Below are 18291 nucleotides of genomic sequence, written 5' to 3'. Positions count from 1 at the left end.
TCTTTCCCGTTTGTATGAGAGAAATTCTTGGTAATGTCATTGCCGAATTAGTAGTGCTGCGAATTGCTCTGACAGGTCAGAAAAGCGCCATGCAACGTCGAGTGCCACTGTATTAAGTTGATGGAAAGCTAATTAATCGAGCAATATTGGCTGTTAGCTCATCATTCCGCTCACCACGCAAAAGAAGCTTGAATGGGTAAAAAAAAAAAAATTTATAGCTCTGCGTGCATTTGAGCAAGTTTTATCAGTACACCGCAGCAAGCCCCGCCCCACACGTCCGGCTGCGTCTAGACCCTCCTCCGGATGTATCTTTGTCTCAATTCTTTCTCAGCCCTGCGGCTGCGGCATAATGATCAAGAAATGGAGGGAAACAATGATGTGCATGCGTTGAAACAAGCCAAAAGCGAAAGTGCATCCAACGTGAAAGAAGCAAGGTAAAAAGATATGGGTTTACCCTGCGCAAGTACAATCGGGCTGCAAGCCGGAGGGAAACATGTCGTGCATGGGCTGGTAGCCGGCCCCACCACCTCCGGAAAAGCTAGCTTATATACCTACTTTGATATGCATGCATGTCTTCAAGGATCTAGCGGCAATAGCACAGGAAAATCAGTTGAGACCCCCCCATAATTCTTTCTTCCAAGTCGACTTTCCAGATGGCTGGGAATGGCACAAGTGAAAAAGAAATAAAAAAAAAAGTAAAAACCCTCTCAGAGCTGAAAGTCTGGGCTCCCCCGCTAGTGGACGCCGACTGTGGGCGCGCCGGCGCACACACCCCGGGGGCCCATCTCTGCGCACATGGCGGCAACCGCGCGGGGGGGAAGGAGACGGGGGGAGTTGCCTGCCATGTGCGTGATGGAGGGCAATAATCAGTCCGCTCGACGTGAACGTTTTTTCTCCAAGCAAGTGAAAGCCAAACGAAAAGTGGCAAGCCGAGCCCGTGCAAGCTTGGTGCGCTAGTTTCAAACGGCTTTATATACCAGTTCACTTCTCGCCATTCCATTGCCATCCCAACCACCTCTACTGCCCTCTCGTCTGCTACTTTCCTCCCTCTGCGGCTTTTTTCCTTCTTCGTCTTCTTCTTGTTCTCGACGAAAAGCTTCTCTCAGATTGGAACGCACCCTGCTGCCCAGAACCAACACACACACACACACACACACACACACACACATCATGCTCTCTCAAACTGCTCTTTTCCTGGCCGCCGCCGCCATCCAGCCCGTCACGGCTCATTTCGGCCTGACCCAGCCCCAATGGCGCGCCGACACCCTCGCCGCCGAGAATGAAGCCAAGTACAGCCAATGGACTTACCCATGTACGCCCCCGCGCGCGCGTGCCTCGCTCCCTTAACCCCCCCTTCCCTCCGTTATCTTTTTTGTCCCGCTAACGAAACAAAATAGGCGCCGGCGTCCCGTACGGCGCGGGCAACACGACCGACTGGCCGCTCGACGGCGGCCCTCTCGAGCTCGAGCTGCACCACAAGTGGACCTACGTCTTTGTCAATCTCGGCCTCGGCGGCAACACGACCAATTTCAACCTGACGCTGACGCCCGAGCTGTGGAACACGACCGGCAAGGGCACCTTTTGCGTTGAGAAGCTCGCCGTTCCCTCGGGCATCGCCGAAGGCACCCGCGGCACCATTCAGATTGTCACCTCGGGCAACAGCGGCTCCGCGCTCTACAACTGCGCCGACATTCGCTTCACCAAGGACGCAAAGAACGCCACGTGCACCGGCAGCGGCGTCACCCTCAACAAGGTCCAGGAGAGCGGCAACGCCACCAGCACATCGGGCTCAGGCGCTGCTGCGCCTTCGGCGAGCGCGGGCGGCAAGTCGGCCGCCGGTGCGGCAGCGACGGTCAATGGTGGCATGCTGGCGACGGTGGTTGGTGCGGCGGCTCTCTTTGCGCTGGGCTCGAGCTTGTAAGCGTTGATAATGGCAAAATCGATTGTTAATGTACAGATGGGAGCATAATTTGTCTTTTATAAATGAGAAAAGATGTATTTCAAATGTAAATCTAGCCTCATGAGTGGAATTGTCTGATGCAACGTATATGCACGGAAATTGACTGGCGATCACTGCCCCCATCCAGATACACCCGAAACCAATTGCGCCTTGTAGAAGTTATGTACAACGAGGGGTATCGACCATACAATATGAACATCAACATGGAGCTATATGTACTGCATGGTGTTAGTGGGAAAAAAACTTCTCAACAAGTCGTCATTGGTCCAAAGACATACCTCATTATCCATGTGAAATGTGCGGCGTAAATCATGTAACATGCAAAATGCCCGATCATGTAATCAAAACAGAAAATGCAAACAGAAATAGCAAAAAAAGAGCCCATGCAAACATGCAAACAGGTAGCCGAACAAATGTCAAACATGTCGTAAAAAACGTTAGAAGAGGTCATTAAGCCGTCACAGCGACTGGCTCTAGAGTGAGCTGCTCCAAGACGGAAGCCATTGTGATGCGCTGCGTAGGATTCGGGGTGAGCATCTCCTTGACGATGCGCTCCAAGCGGTCCTCCCTGTCGAGGCTATGCGCGGCATTGTGCACCTCGGTGAGCCAGGTGCGCATTTGCATCATGGCCGACTGGCCATTGCCGTACCTCTGATTCATCTGCGGGTTGTTGACGCCCGCAATCAGCCAGTAAAGCTGCCGGTTGCCGTTTTGCGGTCTGGCGCGGCTCTCCGGGAGGGGAAGCTTGCGCAGCAGGTACAGCATGGTGACACCCATGGCCCAAACATCAGCCGCCGGTCCGCGGAGTTTGCTCCCCATAAACTCGGGCGGGATGTAGTACGGTGTGCCGCCACCGCCGGGCGGGCTCGAGGTAGCGGTTGACATGCCAAAGTCGCACAGGACGGCGCCGCGCTCCATAGAGTACAAGATATTGGCAGGCTTGATGTCGTTGTGGACGAGCTGGCGGCCGTGAATGTAGCTCAAGGCACCGGCTATATCTCGCAAAATGCGGGCGGCGTCCTTTGCGGTCCCGGTAAAGTGGTCGTCTTGCTTGCTTCTCCAACGGTTTTGAACAGTCAGGTCCTTGGCATCAACGTGCTCCATGTAAAGCGAAAGAAAGCGGGCGTCGCCACCGTAGTAGCGTACGATGGAATGATGCTCTAGGTTTTCTTGTGTTTGGTACTCGCGTTGCCACATGTCGGCTTGGCGAATGACATTGCGCTCATGTACATTTGGCTTCTCCGCATTGCTCACCACCGTCTTGAGCACCTTGACGGTCACGATGTTGTCGGGACGCTTAGAGTAACGACCGACAAAGACGGCGGACTGGGCCGTCGAGGCGATGGGCTCCTGCTTGATGAGTTGGTACTCATCAAGCTCGCATATGCCTGTCATGTATATTGTATCACCCTGTTCGGCCTGAAGCAGAGCATTGGTGTTGCCCGATGACAGCTCCTTGCCCGACCTCTTGGCGCCATTGGGTAGCGAGAACACGAGAGGATCCGCAGAAGGGTTCAAAAACATGACCACACCATCTGAGGGACGACCTTCGACTTGCGAGATGCGACGCTTGACGCGCTTGTCACCTTCATCATCATCATCGGGGGTCAAGGCTCTCTTGTTACTAGTCGAGACTAGCGCGGAGCTACCACGGGAAGATGTGCTTTGGCTGTGAGTCAGAGCTGGCTGTTCGTAGAGGACGACAGGACGCTTCTCCAGAATTCTAAAATCCAAAACAGCAGCATCGTGGACCTTGATGCGCCAGGTGCCGGGTTCCAGCGACTTGGTGACGTGAGGGTAGACGATGCGGTAGTCGTTCAAGGATGGGCTGACGGGAGCTACCTGGGAGAGACGAACAAGAGCGATGGGAACGTCGGAGCGGTTGACAAGGATGAGCTTGTCGCTGGCGGGATCGAAATAGAGCTCGCACCAAAGCTCGGGACGGGCAAAGGCATCGACCTCCTCGACATCGGCAGGTATGCGCACAGAAAACTTGATGTCGCGAGCGGTCTGAGTCACGGCCAAGACTCTGTGCGAGGGCTGCTCGGGGGCGGCGACCTCGGCGCGGAGGGCGAGCCAGCGGCAATTATCTCCCTGAGGCGCGACGGGAATGGTGTTGGGCAGCTCGGCGAGAGGACGGACCAAGAGGCGAATGTTTTGGCGGTGGTGATGGTCCTCGAGCAAAAGAACGTCGAGAGGGACATGCTCATCGTCGGAGCCCGGGCTCGGGGTCCCGACGTCGACGTTGCGGACGCGGGCGTCGAGCTCGGACTGTGAAAACGGCTCAGTCCTCTCCTCAGTCGCCTCTTCCCGAGGCGCGGGTTTGGGTTCGGCCATTGCGATGGTTCTGAAGAATTTCTGAAGCGAAAGTGATGCCTGATGCAGGTGCATGGTGTGGCGCCTGAGGCTGGCAGAGACGGATAGGTGGTGGCCAGCTGGGACCAGCCTTTCTACCTGCGTGGTTACGGCGGGCTCACTTGGCTGGCGGAGCTGAGGAGCTGAGGTGAGGGGAACAAGAACCAGGCTGTGTGGCTGTGGTAGCGTGGGCAGTTATGGCGATTGTCTGTTGATGTGTTGGCAGCGTGCAACTCGTAAAACAAGTCCAGAATCAGAATTCACAATAAGACGATGAAATGCAAAGGCCAAGGCCACAATAAATGCAGGAACGACTCAGTGGTCACGGCGAGGACAGCAGCGTCAGATGCGCAACAAGAGACAGTATGGTGGCCTGCTGATGGCCTCTCAGCCTCACGCTGGATCCAGTCACCAGCAATCCAGTGGGCAGCAGTCTGTGGGCGGTTTAGCGGCCGGTGCTAGCGGGGAGGAGTCACTAAAAACTGTTGAAATGCCAATTCACAGTGCAAGATGATGCTGGATCCGTCGAGGTCTTCCAATACCCTGATTCGCTCAAGGGTAGGCGTTTTTAGCTACCGAGCGGCACAGCCCGTGTGAGATGTGCGAGATGCAGAATCGGACACCTCTTTTTTCCTTTCGAGGAGGATGATGTGTTGATGAAATAGTGAGGTTATAAAGTATTTCCAGAACCCCCCTTTCACTTGTTTCCATTTTGTCTCTTCCTGCTACAACAATTTACCCAAGGCCCTTCCATGGAAAGCGTTGGAACCCCTCTTTAGCGGCTAAAGTTGGTCACAATTGTGCTGAAAGATGCCGTACTGTGCCAACTTCCCACACAAAACTGTACACAACTCTATCAGTTGCTCCCGCGAATTAAGCACAAGTCAGCCTTACCCACTCCATATCGACACTGTACCCTCATTCACTGTGCCATTTTCCAACACAACCTCGTGCCCTCGTTCGTTTGTTCACGTCTGCTGCGAGGCACTGTGGCAAAGCATCTCACCTAGTTGCCTCATAATTTTAGTCTCGTTACCTGTTGCCACTTCCCATTCTCCTCATCCCTTGAACCCTCGTGAAATCGGTGTTGCATCGCAAATCGAATAGTGACGTGCATAGCGCAGTGGCACTGATACGTCGTCGTCATGGCATTTGCAGGTGATACGGGCACCACGGATCGCGAGCCGACAGGCGGTCTAGTGACTCAGCCCTGAGCGCCGTTCACGTGATTGCAGCATAGCGACGACCTCTTTCAACTATATCATCAATGTCCGTTCCGCATCGCACAGATACAATCTCATTCCGTCGACTCTTTGTTGTGCAACCGTCTATGATGACGTGCCGCTACGGACTAGTATCTAACGTAAAACATGCATTCCTGTTGACCTGCTTTTGGCCCTCATCTCCTCGACATGGCTGGCACGGCCGCTAGCCGCTGCCAGATGGCAATGCTGCCTGCTCTTGTCTTGTCTCGTGATCTGTGGAAGCTAGGTCGCGACGCCGAAATCACACGAATTTCAAGACACCATGTTTTGCTCACCACTCTCGCATTTTCTTGAAACAGACGACTGTGCAAGAGGTCATGGATGGAAGTGCGCCGAGGTTCACGGTCGCGATATCCTGCCATTACTATGAATAACGGAGCCAGCCGTACGGGAGGGAGCGCACGGAGCGGTGCGCCACAAGTTCATCAGCCACATATCAAGACAACTAGCCACAAGTTACTTGCACGAACCTCTCGATAACCCTGCCAACGAGGCAGGCAGCAGGTCTTTCCCTGGAAGGGTGCGGTCGGTGCCACCGCCGACCCCCCTTGCCTGTCTCGTTGGCTGTCGCGTCGCCCAGCATCCACTCGCATCAGAGCTGAGCCCACTCTGCGTCGCGCCAAGCCGTATCTAGTTTAGCGTCATGCAGATTGGCGCCTATGAATGCGAGCCAGCCCAATTATATTTGTAGGGCTAATGCAAGCCGACCCAAGTGAGCGCAGGCGAAAGAGGACTAGCTCAAGATAAAGTCTCCCAAGAGCGGAGCTCCCACCGCCACTTGTATCCAATCAAAACATTCACCGCTTTCTGCCTCAGGCAACCCTGCGCTCGCTTCCCTGCACGCTCTCAACCTCGTGTCTGGAGGGTAGTCAATGGCCCCCCCACAACCTCTGGCTTTGATTTCGTCAAGGAATCTAAGTCTGTCAAACTGTGTGAGAACTGCCTCCTGATCGAATTCGAGCCCCCGATTTCCACGCATCTTCGCTCAACTGGACTCAACTACATTCGCAATGTTTATCAGTACTACTACTATGCTCTAGATGAGCCCAGTCCACCAATGATACCGGGCTCGCGCGTCTAGACACGTCTCTCACTCTTTCTACTCTTCTCACCCTTCTCACCACACGTCCACGTTTGTGGGCAAGACCATATTGTTCGACCGATAATGGACGAACCAGGCTGGGCATGGCCCGCCTGGAAGTTTAACATGAAGAGGGATGACCTCTTCAGTACCCTCCACGATGAATACAACACCGTTACATTTGCTCTCCAGGACCCCAGGGCCTTCCACCATGATGTTCTCGAGCTCTCCAACCAGGCCGATAACGCTGACGAGTTCCACCAACTGATGGCTGAGCGCAAATGCCAGCGCGCCAATGAAATTAATAGCTGCCTCGAGTCTCTCGCCGTCGAAATTATTGCCAACCCCATGTTGATGGGTACCGATCAGTGGCAACATGCCCTCCAGCTTTTCCGAAATAAATCCTACGATTCCATCGTTCGCTACTTTGCGAGCTACATCCCCGAAGAATACATGGACGAGCAGCATTGCCCATCACCAGTCTCGGATACATCCGTTTCCGAGAGCCATTCTATCTGTACCAATAGCACCAAATTTACCGATGTCGAAGACATGACACAGTCTTTCGACGAAGACGACATCTTCCCCAACGGTCCCGTCATGGCCGTCAAGCCTTGTTCCATGGATACACATGGTCCCCCATCCCCGCCACACTCAGAGGCTGTCACGTTGGATGAGTCTGACGACGCCAGCTATCCCTCGACTGGCCGGTCGTCTCGATCTGCGTCTTTCTCCGCCTCGGAGTCGGAGAGACTACCGGGCTTCCTTCGAGATCTTTCAAAAGAAGATGATACTACATCGCAGTCTGATAGTGGCGAGACTGTACTGACGTCGGCTTGCGACTCTGTCGAGACCATCTCATCTGTTGATCCAGCGGATGATTACCATGACTCCAAATATATGCCCATGACTCCTCAAGACGACGAGGATTGGGACATCAACAACCTGCCTATCCAATACTCGGAAGATGAACTCAATGATACCCTTACCTACGATACCCTGGATTCCGAAACGGCAACACCTAAACCATTACCGGAAGCCACCAATTATCTCGAGTATCCCAGCAAGGTCACTAACCTCAGAACCTTGCCTACAAGGCGGTTACAATCGCCTAAAGCATATAGCAGAAACCGAACCTCAGCAACAGCGTCGCGTGTCATTTACCGGAGGAGCCCTGACGAGGTTTCATCCAAGATACAAAAAGCCTCAGCCGAGGCCGCCAGAAGGCGGCCCAAAGGCAGAATGGGGTTTGACTAGCATGAGGGGATAAGGGTGCTGTATATATGTGATTATACCTGTACATACTTGCATCTTATGACTAATGATTCTCACACGATGCCATCCATTTTACCGTCTATTTACTTGCGTTGCTATGTTTGACGTCTTGCAGTGTTGAAGGAGAAAGTGAGTAAGTTTCTAACCTTGCTAACTAACAATGACTTTTAGATGCACTCGTAATGAAATCGACAATGTTTACACGACCTGGTCAGTTAGCAGTTTGCCTAGCGTTCTTCTTCAGCTTTGTTGCAGAGCTAATTGATCAGCGCGCGATTGGGGACAAACTATGTGGGTGACCGTAATGTCATGCGCCGCGCCTGAAGGGCACCCGATCCGCCGTCACGCGCGAAATGCGAAGCCACACACGCCTGCTAGTTATGGTCTCCCAGCAAATGGCACTTGATTATGCAACCTACTTCTCCCGATCGGAATTGTTCTGAACGCGCCACTTTAATTTTCCACTTGTCCTGCCTTTTGAGCCAAAGTACCGTGCCTACCCTGTCGTTCGCTGCCTTTGTTAGGAATTCTAAGGGGCGGCATCACGGCACCATAATATCATCGTCATGGGATCGACAGAGACGGCGGCGGCTTTCGGCCAGTACAACTAATGTCTTTTGAGCCGACTTGTAGCTTGTTTGGGTTTGCGATTGGCAGAAAAAAAGGGGGAACAGAGACGATGAAACTCGCCTGAGAACGAAAAATAGGCGTTAGTAAACATCAGGGCTCATCACCCATTCGTTGGGCAGAACAAGGCCAAAACCCGGATCTCGACGACCCGAGAAGAATAATCGCCAAGTCGCGCGCCTTTTTGTTTCTGGAATTTCCTTTTTTTAATTCGCCCCCCCTATCCACAAGTCAAATAGGATTAACACTGCTTCTGTAGAACAAGGACGATCCTGAACGCCCGTAGATCAAGTCGTTCCCCCCTCGCTTCCGTCGACACAGCCTCCACCTCCTCCTCCTCCACCTCCTCCTTGGCGATGTCGCATAAACCGTAACCCGAGATTCTTCATGCTTCACCCAGGCTGTACATGTGCTATATGTGAAACAAAGTTTGTTGTTTACCGCGCCAGCAGTTTCTCTTTCGTTTTGCTTGAGAGAAGTTGCACGCTGCTGCTGGAATCTCCCTTGCTATTTTTCATTCTGGGTTTTATTTTATTTTTTGTTTTTAAAGTATTACTTTTGGATAACCGGAAACTCTGGTGGAAACTGTGTTGAAATTAAATGATGGTAATCGCTACAAAAGCATGGCAAGCAAAACGCTGTGCTTCCAGCAGGTTACAGATGCACTCTGACGTTTTTTGCCCCCCACACAGCGTAAAAGATGGCAAAAAAAAAGGGTTGTTTTCGGCGCTCGCTAGCTTCATTTAACTGGCCCCTGTAATATTATCTATCGATGGCAATCCCATCGGTTCGCCCCAAACTTACCCGTATTGAGTAGGCTGCGACCTGGGGTTGTGGGCTTGGCCCCGTCAGAACATCTTGGTGTGTCAGACTTGACACGAACGGGGATGGCCCTTGGCGTTCAAGTCGCAGCAACGGTACTCCGGGTTTCTTGTTCAAAACACTGTTCCCCGAGATGAACTAAAAAAAAGTTGATAATAAATGGATAAATGAAAATTAAGTAAAAAAGAAACTTGTCCAAAATAGTCAATATCTATCAGAACATGTGGATACACCGTGACGTCGGCAGGCCGTGCTCGGCATGAGGCGGCTGTCAACCCTCATCCAGTCGACCGCTTGGACCAGCCTGGGACGACATCTCATCAACGAAATCTCCATCCTCAGATGATCAAGCCAACACACCAAATTATTTCTGCTTCAGTCTATTTTTCCTATAGTGTTCGATACTGTCTTTTTTTCCAGCCAGCTTCTATCGACTAGGCTATGGTCTTGCAGTTGCGGTAGCGGCCAGGTCCTATTTTGGTCCCTTGAAACTGTCCTTGTCGCCAGTGCCGCAGTCCATCGTGAGGCAGTCCTGTCTCTCTTCACTTCCACTTCCAATCTCGTTTCCATACAGAAACTGCCATGTTTGAGACTGCCCAATCATCTTCCATGTCGCGGCAGATAGTATGGGGCGGACGCCCTGGTCCAGTTCCCTCGGTCACGTTCGCCATCCTTGCCGCTGGTCACCTTGCCGGTATCTCTGCATGAAGAAACCGATGACACATCTCCTCGCATCGCATAGAGCCTTCTAACAGGCTCCTTTGCCCCCTCCCTCATTAGCCCCATAGGTTGCCTACATGCTAGGGTATCGGTCTACCTGCCTGCCAGGCAAGGCCGCTTGGTGTGTACCTTGCCACTTGCGGCCTCCATCGCGAAATGAGGTTGTCCTCTTCTCGGGACCTTTGTCTCCGTGCAGTCGCGACTGCTTAGGTGTTGCAGAGACCACCCAAGAGAGCTGGCTAGCTCCTGATCCCTTCCATGTTTGAACCTGTTTCGTGCTCCATGATTTCTGCTGCTGCGGCCCTATGGCCCATGTCCTTGGCTACTGACAGCTGAGAATACCAGGACGAGATGGAAATGGGACTCGGCGATTGAATGATCGAGCTATAAATCCGGCCTTATCCTCCCGATAACCTGCTCGAATCTTCTCCATCACCATCACCACTTTCACATCTTCACAACCAGCAACTCATTTTCTCTTCACACCTTCTCTCCTGCTGGTCAGGTCTTTAATACTGCACTACTTAATATCAAAGACAATCTTTTACTACTCTCTTTTCCCTCTTTCCCACACCAAAAACAAAGACAAACTCACAAAAATGGCTCCCGTCAAGTCTATCCTCGCTGCTTCCATGCTCGTGGCTGCCCGGCTCGTCTCGGGCCACGCCGCCATCACCAACGCTGTTGGTGACGCCGGTGGCAAGGGCATGGCCCTTGGAATCGTCACTTCGACTCCCCGTGACGGAACCAGACGCAACCCCTTCCAGCAGGACGCCACCCGCTTCCGCGGTGCCTCTGCTGATACCTTGGGCGAGACTGTCGGCCAGGGCGCCAACGATCTCGAAAGCGGCATGAGCAAGATCATGGCCGAGACTGGAGGCACTCTCCCCCAGGTCACGCCCGGCGGCAAGGTGACCATGACCCTTCACCAGGTCAACTCGGACGGTGCCGGCCCCTACACGTGCATGATCAACGCCGACGGCACCGGCACCACCTGGGAAAACATTCAGGTCTCGCAAAACGTCGATGGCAACCAGCGCGGCCGCAACCGTCAGGGAAGCGCCACCGACCACCCTCTGGTGGCTGATATCCCTGCGAATCAGCAGTGCACCGGTACCGCCGGTGGCCAGACTGGTGTCTGCCTCGTCCGCTGCCAGAACCCTGCCAACGCCGGTCCCTTTGGCGGTGTTGTCCCCGTCCAAATGGTCGCCGCCGCTACTCCCGCCGCTGGTGGTGTTGCTGCTACTCCCGCCGCTGGCGGTGTTGCTGCTACTCCTGCTGCTGGCGGTGTCGGTGCTGTTCCTGCTGCTGGTACCGGTGCTGTTCCCGCTGCTGGTGCCGGTGCTGTTCCCGCTGCTGGTACCGATGCTGTTCCCGCTGCTGGTGCCGGTGCTGTGCCCGCTGCCGGTGCTGTGCCCGCTGCCGGTGCTGTGCCCGCTGCCGGCGCTAATACTCCTGCTACTGGTGCTGGCGCTGGTGTCAACACTCCTGCTACCGGTGCTGCTCCCGCTACTGGTGCCGGTGCTGCTCCTGCTACTGGTGCTGGTCGCAAGGGTGCCGGCCGCAACGGTGCTGGCCGCAACGGTGCTGGCAACGCCGCCGATGACGATGAGGAGGAGGAGGAAGAAGAGGAGACTGGCAACACTCGCGGCAACGGTCGCAACCGCAACAACAACCGCCGCGCTGTTGCATGGAAAGCCTAAGGCACACAAGCCAACTCCGTTCTATATTGGACTACGAAAACCTACATGGTCCGGCTCTTTTGATCTGTGGACTCATACATGAGAGGATTCGAGCCGGAAAGATGTGCGATACAACCTTCAAGTGATGGTGATTAGTCCACGGCGAAAGGGAAAATGAATATCTGCTGCTATTGCGAGTTTGGTAATGCTTTTAGCCTTTGAGTATTGAGTTTATAGTGTGCTTAGCATTGATAATGAAGAATATACGAGATTGTTTGAAAATGATCTGTTTTGGCTGTTCGTAAACATGGTGAAACTCGATACTTGACTGTGAAACAGGAAATCATTTGGTGGATTCAAGTATCCTGTACCGTCTTCCTGTGCCCATTCAGCTCGAGTAGTAGCAATTATTGGGAGCCCATTCATATGTACTCTTGAATGCTGTATTACCATGATCATGTTACAAGTCAGGCCTGCTTCAGTCAGAGCAGTTGACCAATTGGAATTCAAAAACTCACAGTTGACTTTGCGATGCGTCTTATTCGCGCCTGGAAGGTCAGATATCCACGCCATGTGTTTGACACGCATGAAACCAATGCGGCGGACGTGGTTGACGTGATCGTTGCCCCATTCATGCGCAATCGGCGGAGCATTGCCGATGCTGAAAGTCTTGCATGAATGACGGCTAATGACGCAAACAAGTCGCCGGCTCATGCGTTTCAACCATGAACTAAAAAAGTGAGTCGTGGTCTTGTTGAGGCCCTCGCGGCAGATCTTAGTGGGCGTAGTCACTGCGGCATAATTGGAAGAAGATCTGTCACAACTATGATAGTCTTGTTGTTATGGAAATGATTTCTTTCAGAGAATGTCTGAGTAATACTTTGGAGGTAATTGACCAACAATGTACTCGATGATAAATTCTAGGCGCGCCTGGGATTCTTAGTGTCGGGTCAGGGCAAGAAAGGTATGGAGAAAAGGAAAAGGGGATCTCGCCTGGAAAGAAAAGATTTACATTGATCGAGTCGACAGCAGGATATTTCGAAGCCCTATTGATACTTGATGAGAGCTCGGTCTCTGGCCCAATGTAGAGAAAGCGAGCACCAGCAGCGCAGCACCACCAACGTTGAACGGCCACGAAGACGCTCTCGCGGGTTTGGGGCGCTGTATCGCTTGCTGACAATAAGCTTCGACTTCAGCTCCTACATGTCACAATAAATCTGCCATTCGACTGCGCCAGGCTCTGTCATGTGAGAAACTCGCCAGACTCGGCTACCCTCTGCTTGAGATACGTGCAGCCGATGGGACGAAGCTACCGTGGCGTGGAAGCTACCTAATAAGCCCCGAGAGGCAGCTGAGGATACAGTGACGCGTATTCAGGGCACTTTTGGCCTTTAACAGAGGCAAGGTGGTCAAATACCTAGCTGTAAGACAGGGCGTTGTACCCGCCGAATTGTACAGTGAGACAGAACCTACCTGGTTGCCTGATTGCTGCACGCGGGTGACAAAGACTGTTCGCCGCTTTTGGTGGTGAGCTGGCTTGACAAGCCAGGTGCTGCTGGTTGGTGCCCTGACATGGATCGGTGCGACCCCCGCTTCGAAGCTTCACATCAATGTGCCTGCCAAACATATTTCCATCACGGCAACGGCGTGGTATTTGTTGATCCAAGAATTTGTGCACCATGGCCATCAAGAAAGTTGTACCCCATGGAGACTGGGAATCGCCCATTTCCATTGAATCAGTCGCCTCTGGTGCGCGAAGCCTGACGGCGCCCCGTGTTTGCGTAAGCCACTCGTGTCTGATGCTCCAAAGTGCCAGCCATCTAACATACCGCAGAGCAAGACGGGGAGGGTATTCTTCCTCGAGAGCGATGGAACTGGCAGGAAGGCCATTATGGAAATGACTGGTCACGGTGCCGTCGACATCTTGCCAAAGCATTGCAGCGTGGGCAACACTGTCTACGAGTATGGCGTCCAGGCGCTTCAGATGCTGCCAGATGGCCGTCTTATATTCTCGAATACAGATAATACTGTCAGAATAATCGACCCGGATACGTGTAAAGATACGACTGTCATTCAGAACTCGACAGTTTTGCGATATGGCTCTTTCACGGCGCACAAGACGTCGCCTTGGGTGCTGGCTATCCAGGAGGACCACACCCACAACACCCCATCTGGTGTCGAAAATTACATTGCCGCCATCAATGTCGAAACTGGAAAGGTGAAGCGCGTCATCTCCGGGGCAGACTTTTACTTTCAACCTCGATTCAGTGACAACGGCACACGCCTTGTTTGGCTGGAGTGGAACCATCCCGAGATGCTCTTTGACATGGCCAAGCTGTGCAGCGCTGATTGGGACAGTAGCGATGCCACGGTCAAGAACAAGACGCTCGTAGCGGGAGGAAATAATGAGGGCGTGTGCGAGCCTCACTGGGGCCCCGATGGCGCTCTGTACTTTTCGCAAGAGACTGGTGGCCACCGACAACTCTTTAGGATTGCTCCGGAAGATGGCAAGCCCGTCCACATTGACTTTCTTGGGCTAACGAGATTTGATTTGGGGGAATCGTCTCTTGCTGAATCAAGGTGTGTCTTGTTTTGAGACTTTTGCTACAGAGTGGTTCTGACTAATTGTGCAAGTCGAACATATATGCCACTATCCAGTCGTCATCTGCTTGTGACTGCGGTATCCAATGGCACATGCCGACTCCTATGCATTGACCTCAAGCAGAAATCTTGGAAGCAAGTTGCACGAGATGAAGAAATATCCGCGATTGGCGCAGATTGCGTATCAAGAATTAATGAATCATCTGCCCTGGTTGTCGCTAAGGGGCCGACGACGGCAAACTCCCTCTTTGAAATCGACATAGACGATTCAAAGCAGAACAAACTGCTTCGAACCGCCGGTCTATCCGGCTCCGACTTTGCAGATGGGTTATTGTCCATTCCGGAGCACACAACCATTCAATCGCGTAGCGAGCCTCGGCAAACCCATGGATTTCTATACATGCCACGCAACAACAAGTTTACAGCCAGAGAAGGCCACCTTCCCCCGCTCATCGTCTACGCTCACGGTGGCCCGACTGGTATGGCCAACAGTGGCTTCAATCTGCGTGCTCAATACTTTACCTCGCGCGGATATGCATTTCTCACCGTAAATTATGTGGGCTCGACTGGCTACGGCAGCGCGTATCGACGATATCTCTATGGCCGATGGGGCGTGTCAGACACAAACGACGTTGCCGATTTTGCAGAGCACTTGGTTGAGACGGGTCGCGTCCGCCCCGGGGCTGTCGGCATCACGGGTGGCAGCGCAGGTGGCTACAACACCTTGCAGGCTTTGACTCGGTATCCCAGCACATTTGCCGGCGGCGTGTGCGCATGCGGTATCAGTGATCTCGTACAGTTTGACGAGCACACGCACAAGCTGGAATCGGATTATGCGAGCGCTCTGCTACTTCCCGAGGGAAGTTCAGAGGTAGACAAAAAGTGCATTTACAAGGATCGCAGTGCGCGGTACCATGCGGACAAGATTCAGTCACCTCTGCTACTTATGCATGGCGTTGCGGATACTGTTGTGCCGATCGTGCAGGCGCGCATCATTCATGACATTGTCAAGAAGAAAGGCGGCCAAGTCAGGCTCGTGGAGATACCGGGAGAGGGCCATATGCTGAGCAAGCCAGACAGTGTCAGAACGTACCTCGCCGAGGAAGAGGCTTGGTGGAGAAGGACTCTACTCAAGATCTAGGTGTGGTACTATTTTATCTATTGCTGCTGATCGAGGTTGCAATGCTGCTTCTTTTAAAACAGTACAAATGTTGTACAAGTGACAGATTACTATTGCTAACATAATCATGGCAGCCATTGGTGGACCAAAGTGCATGTCAGATTCGTGAGGCTCCAAGTACGGTGTACGCCGGCTTCCCTGACGTGCAGTCGCGCCATGGGCGGCCAATGAAATGATTGCTCACCTCGGCGAATAGGCCTGTTCCGGACGCGAGGATCCTCTGTTATGGTCTACAGACCAGTGAAAAAGAGTCCTATTTCCAGCAGGAGCTTGCGCGATGTGCGCCCGTGCCTGGAACCCGCCTCACGCCGCTAGAGTTTGTGTAAGAGCTAACACGGGCTGCTTACGGGGAACCGCCCAAATCTGACAAAGTTTTGACAGCTGCACGGCATTGGCTTCCGAAATGTACACACGTGTGATGAATCGAAGCGCAAGGGTTCCGATACATAAGGCGGCAAGTCGCCGAACTCCTAGTGTCGGCGCCCGTCGTCGACTGTTGGGTAATTTTAGCTTGAAGCTGCCAGTATCCCGCAAGAATAGATGTTAGGCGCCCCTAGCCCAAGGCCCAATTGACTTGAATTGACAAGATATTCTGGAATGCGTCTTTTGCCTCTATTTCTTACCCCTGACAAAGTTGTCAAAGACACCAACAGCTCACAACAATGACACAATTGGCACAAGATACTCTGGCTAAAATCCCGGCCCGCGCCGCAGACGTGATTGTGGTTGGCGCTGGTGTAAGTGGTCTCTACGCTGCCTACAAGCTCCAACAATCTGGTATTTCTTGCATTGTCCTCGAAGCATCTGGTCGTGTCGGCGGCCCAACGTCAACCAACAACCATTACAATAGCGAAAAGCACCCGCGCACGCATGCTCTCGCCACAGAGTTTAGCCTACTCGACGAGTCGCGACCACGACAAGGCAAAACGGTCCTAGAGGGATTTGAGCCTTTTGAGCATCATGAGCAGCCTGCTGTGAGTATAAAAAAATAAGAAAAAATTAAACTTCTTGTGCATTCATTTCAACAGTATACTAATGTGACACTTTGATTTTTTAGCTCGATGCTAAAGACGCAGCCTCTCTGTGTCAAGTCCAACAGGGCATTCTAGACACTCTTTCACGGCAATCGAATGTTTGCCACGCAGAAATGACTGTCCAAGAGCTCGTTTCTTTATACGGCGCAACTGGTACCGTGAAAAAGTTGGCCAACATGTGGACGCGCACCGTCTTTGGCTTGTCTTCCCACAACGTCAGCGCATCCCAATTCTTGTCGCACTGTGCCTCGTGCGGCGGGCTGCTCACCCTCCTCGACAACATCAACGGCTGCGGTGACGATTTTGCCATTTCCGAGTCCTCACAGCAAATAGCGGCGGCGCTTGCCCAGCGTCTCAGCCCAGGCACTATCCGATTAGAACAAAAAGTCACCCATGTTGAGCGAGCGAGAGGAACCACCTGCCGCATCTACACCGAGACTGGCGACGTGTTTGTCGGTTCCAAGGTTGCGCTCGCTGGTTCTCTACCGATGTGCGGTGCCCTTCAAATAACCCCCTCAATCGCAATGGCGGCTGAATGGGAGGCCATGCGAGACGAGCAGGGATTCAGCACCTCTGTCGACGTCGTCTTTGACCATCCCTGGTGGCAGCAGCGTGGTTTGTCCGGCTACGCCCAGGGTCTCACCGGGCCTATTTCGCAGGTTCGTCCGACCGAAATTGAAATGGATGGTCTTTTACACTCCCTCTCCTGCCAGCTATCCGGCGAGCAGGCCCGAGGCATGTGGCTGTGGCTCATGTCCGAGGAGGAGCGCGAGACGTTCATCATTCAACATCTCGACACCATTTTTGGCGGTGACATGCCGCGCGCTGTGCAAATTATTGAAAAGGACGAGAATCCCTTGGTCAGCGGCCAAAAGTCCTTGAACATTGCTGCTGCGAAAAAGGCCGGCGTCGATGGAGATGATGTGTGGGCGCGTCCGCAAGGCAATATTCACTTTGCTGGTGCGGACACAAGCATCATGTGGAAGGGACATGTGGAGGGCGCACTGGAGGCTGGAGAAAGAGCAGCGGCCGAGATTCTGGCTGTTTTGGACACTTTGAATGCCGTTGAATTTGCTCCACGCCTGTGAAGCGGCTGTAATTCGACAGTGATTTTGGTTGCAATAGAGCTATTGATAGCTTTGGAGGCACAAGAAGCTACGATATACACCAGGAGCTGCCCGCAAATTCGATTTTGATGCTATTTTGACAAAAGTCGGTGCTGAACATCACCAGTCCCTTCTTCTATCTAAGTGCCATCGCATCCACTGGGATTGGGCTCTCTTTTGACGTCAACTTGTATAAAATTCTCCCACCTCTTAATCTCCGTCATGCTATCAAGATGAAGATGAAGAATGAGAAACTGCGTGCTGCAATGCAGGAGACGAATGAAGGAGTAGCAGCATTGAATGGGACGGTCTTTACGGACATGACGGACAAGGAAAACCCCAAACTTTGTCCAAGTGTATTAATGTTCTCTTTGAGTCTGTATCATGCCTCATTTCCCGCATAATGTTTATGGTTTGAAAGCTACCTGTTTCCAAAATCCGTGCCGCCATACAATATGCCATTGGGACATGACAACTTCATACTGAAAGTCGGGCTGTAATTCAGTATATAGCGTTTCCTGCTGCTTGTCAGTAACTGCATCATTTCTAGCCAACAAGTTAAAAAGAAAGACAAAAAACAAAA

At 52.7% G+C, this 18291-nt stretch overlaps 6 protein-coding genes across 6 annotated transcripts; 5 read left to right on the top strand and 1 right to left on the bottom strand.

Moving 5' to 3' along the window:
* Positions 1 to 1170: 1170 nt before the first annotated feature.
* Positions 1171 to 2038, top strand: BBA_01661 (expression library immunization antigen 1; the record flags this gene model as incomplete). The annotated part of the gene is made up of 3 exons (XM_008596758.1): positions 1171 to 1312; positions 1398 to 1917; positions 2017 to 2038. 3 exons carry the CDS (start codon positions 1171 to 1173, stop codon positions 2036 to 2038), a joined length of 684 nt encoding a protein of 227 aa, XP_008594980.1.
* Positions 2039 to 2410: 372 nt separating this feature from the next.
* Positions 2411 to 4297, bottom strand: BBA_01660 (MAP kinase kinase skh1/pek1; the record flags this gene model as incomplete). Its single annotated transcript, XM_008596757.1, has 1 exon — positions 2411 to 4297. One exon carries the CDS (start codon positions 4295 to 4297, stop codon positions 2411 to 2413), a length of 1887 nt encoding a protein of 628 aa, XP_008594979.1.
* Positions 4298 to 6745: 2448 nt separating this feature from the next.
* BBA_01659 (uncharacterized protein) lies at positions 6746 to 7918 on the top strand (the record flags this gene model as incomplete). The annotated part of the gene is made up of 1 exon (XM_008596756.1): positions 6746 to 7918. One exon carries the CDS (start codon positions 6746 to 6748, stop codon positions 7916 to 7918), a length of 1173 nt encoding a protein of 390 aa, XP_008594978.1.
* A 2786-nt stretch (positions 7919 to 10704) lies between these two features.
* BBA_01658 (CAS1-like protein) lies at positions 10705 to 11808 on the top strand (the record flags this gene model as incomplete). The annotated part of the gene is made up of 1 exon (XM_008596755.1): positions 10705 to 11808. The coding sequence occupies one exon, from the start codon at positions 10705 to 10707 to the stop codon at positions 11806 to 11808; it is 1104 nt and encodes a 367-aa protein (XP_008594977.1).
* Positions 11809 to 13466: 1658 nt separating this feature from the next.
* On the top strand, positions 13467 to 15529 carry BBA_01657 (prolyl oligopeptidase; the record flags this gene model as incomplete). The annotated part of the gene is made up of 3 exons (XM_008596754.1): positions 13467 to 13568; positions 13622 to 14367; positions 14422 to 15529. 3 exons carry the CDS (start codon positions 13467 to 13469, stop codon positions 15527 to 15529), a joined length of 1956 nt encoding a protein of 651 aa, XP_008594976.1.
* Positions 15530 to 16230: 701 nt separating this feature from the next.
* BBA_01656 (amine oxidase) lies at positions 16231 to 17690 on the top strand (the record flags this gene model as incomplete). Its single annotated transcript, XM_008596753.1, has 2 exons — positions 16231 to 16542; positions 16626 to 17690. The coding sequence occupies 2 exons, from the start codon at positions 16231 to 16233 to the stop codon at positions 17688 to 17690; spliced, it is 1377 nt and encodes a 458-aa protein (XP_008594975.1).
* Positions 17691 to 18291: the final 601 nt, after the last annotated feature.

Source organism: Beauveria bassiana, assembly GCF_000280675.1.
Source record: "Beauveria bassiana ARSEF 2860 unplaced genomic scaffold BBA_S00003, whole genome shotgun sequence".
Taxonomy (NCBI): Eukaryota; Fungi; Ascomycota; class Sordariomycetes; order Hypocreales; family Cordycipitaceae; genus Beauveria; species Beauveria bassiana.
This window is presented reverse-complemented; position numbering and strand designations above follow the sequence as displayed.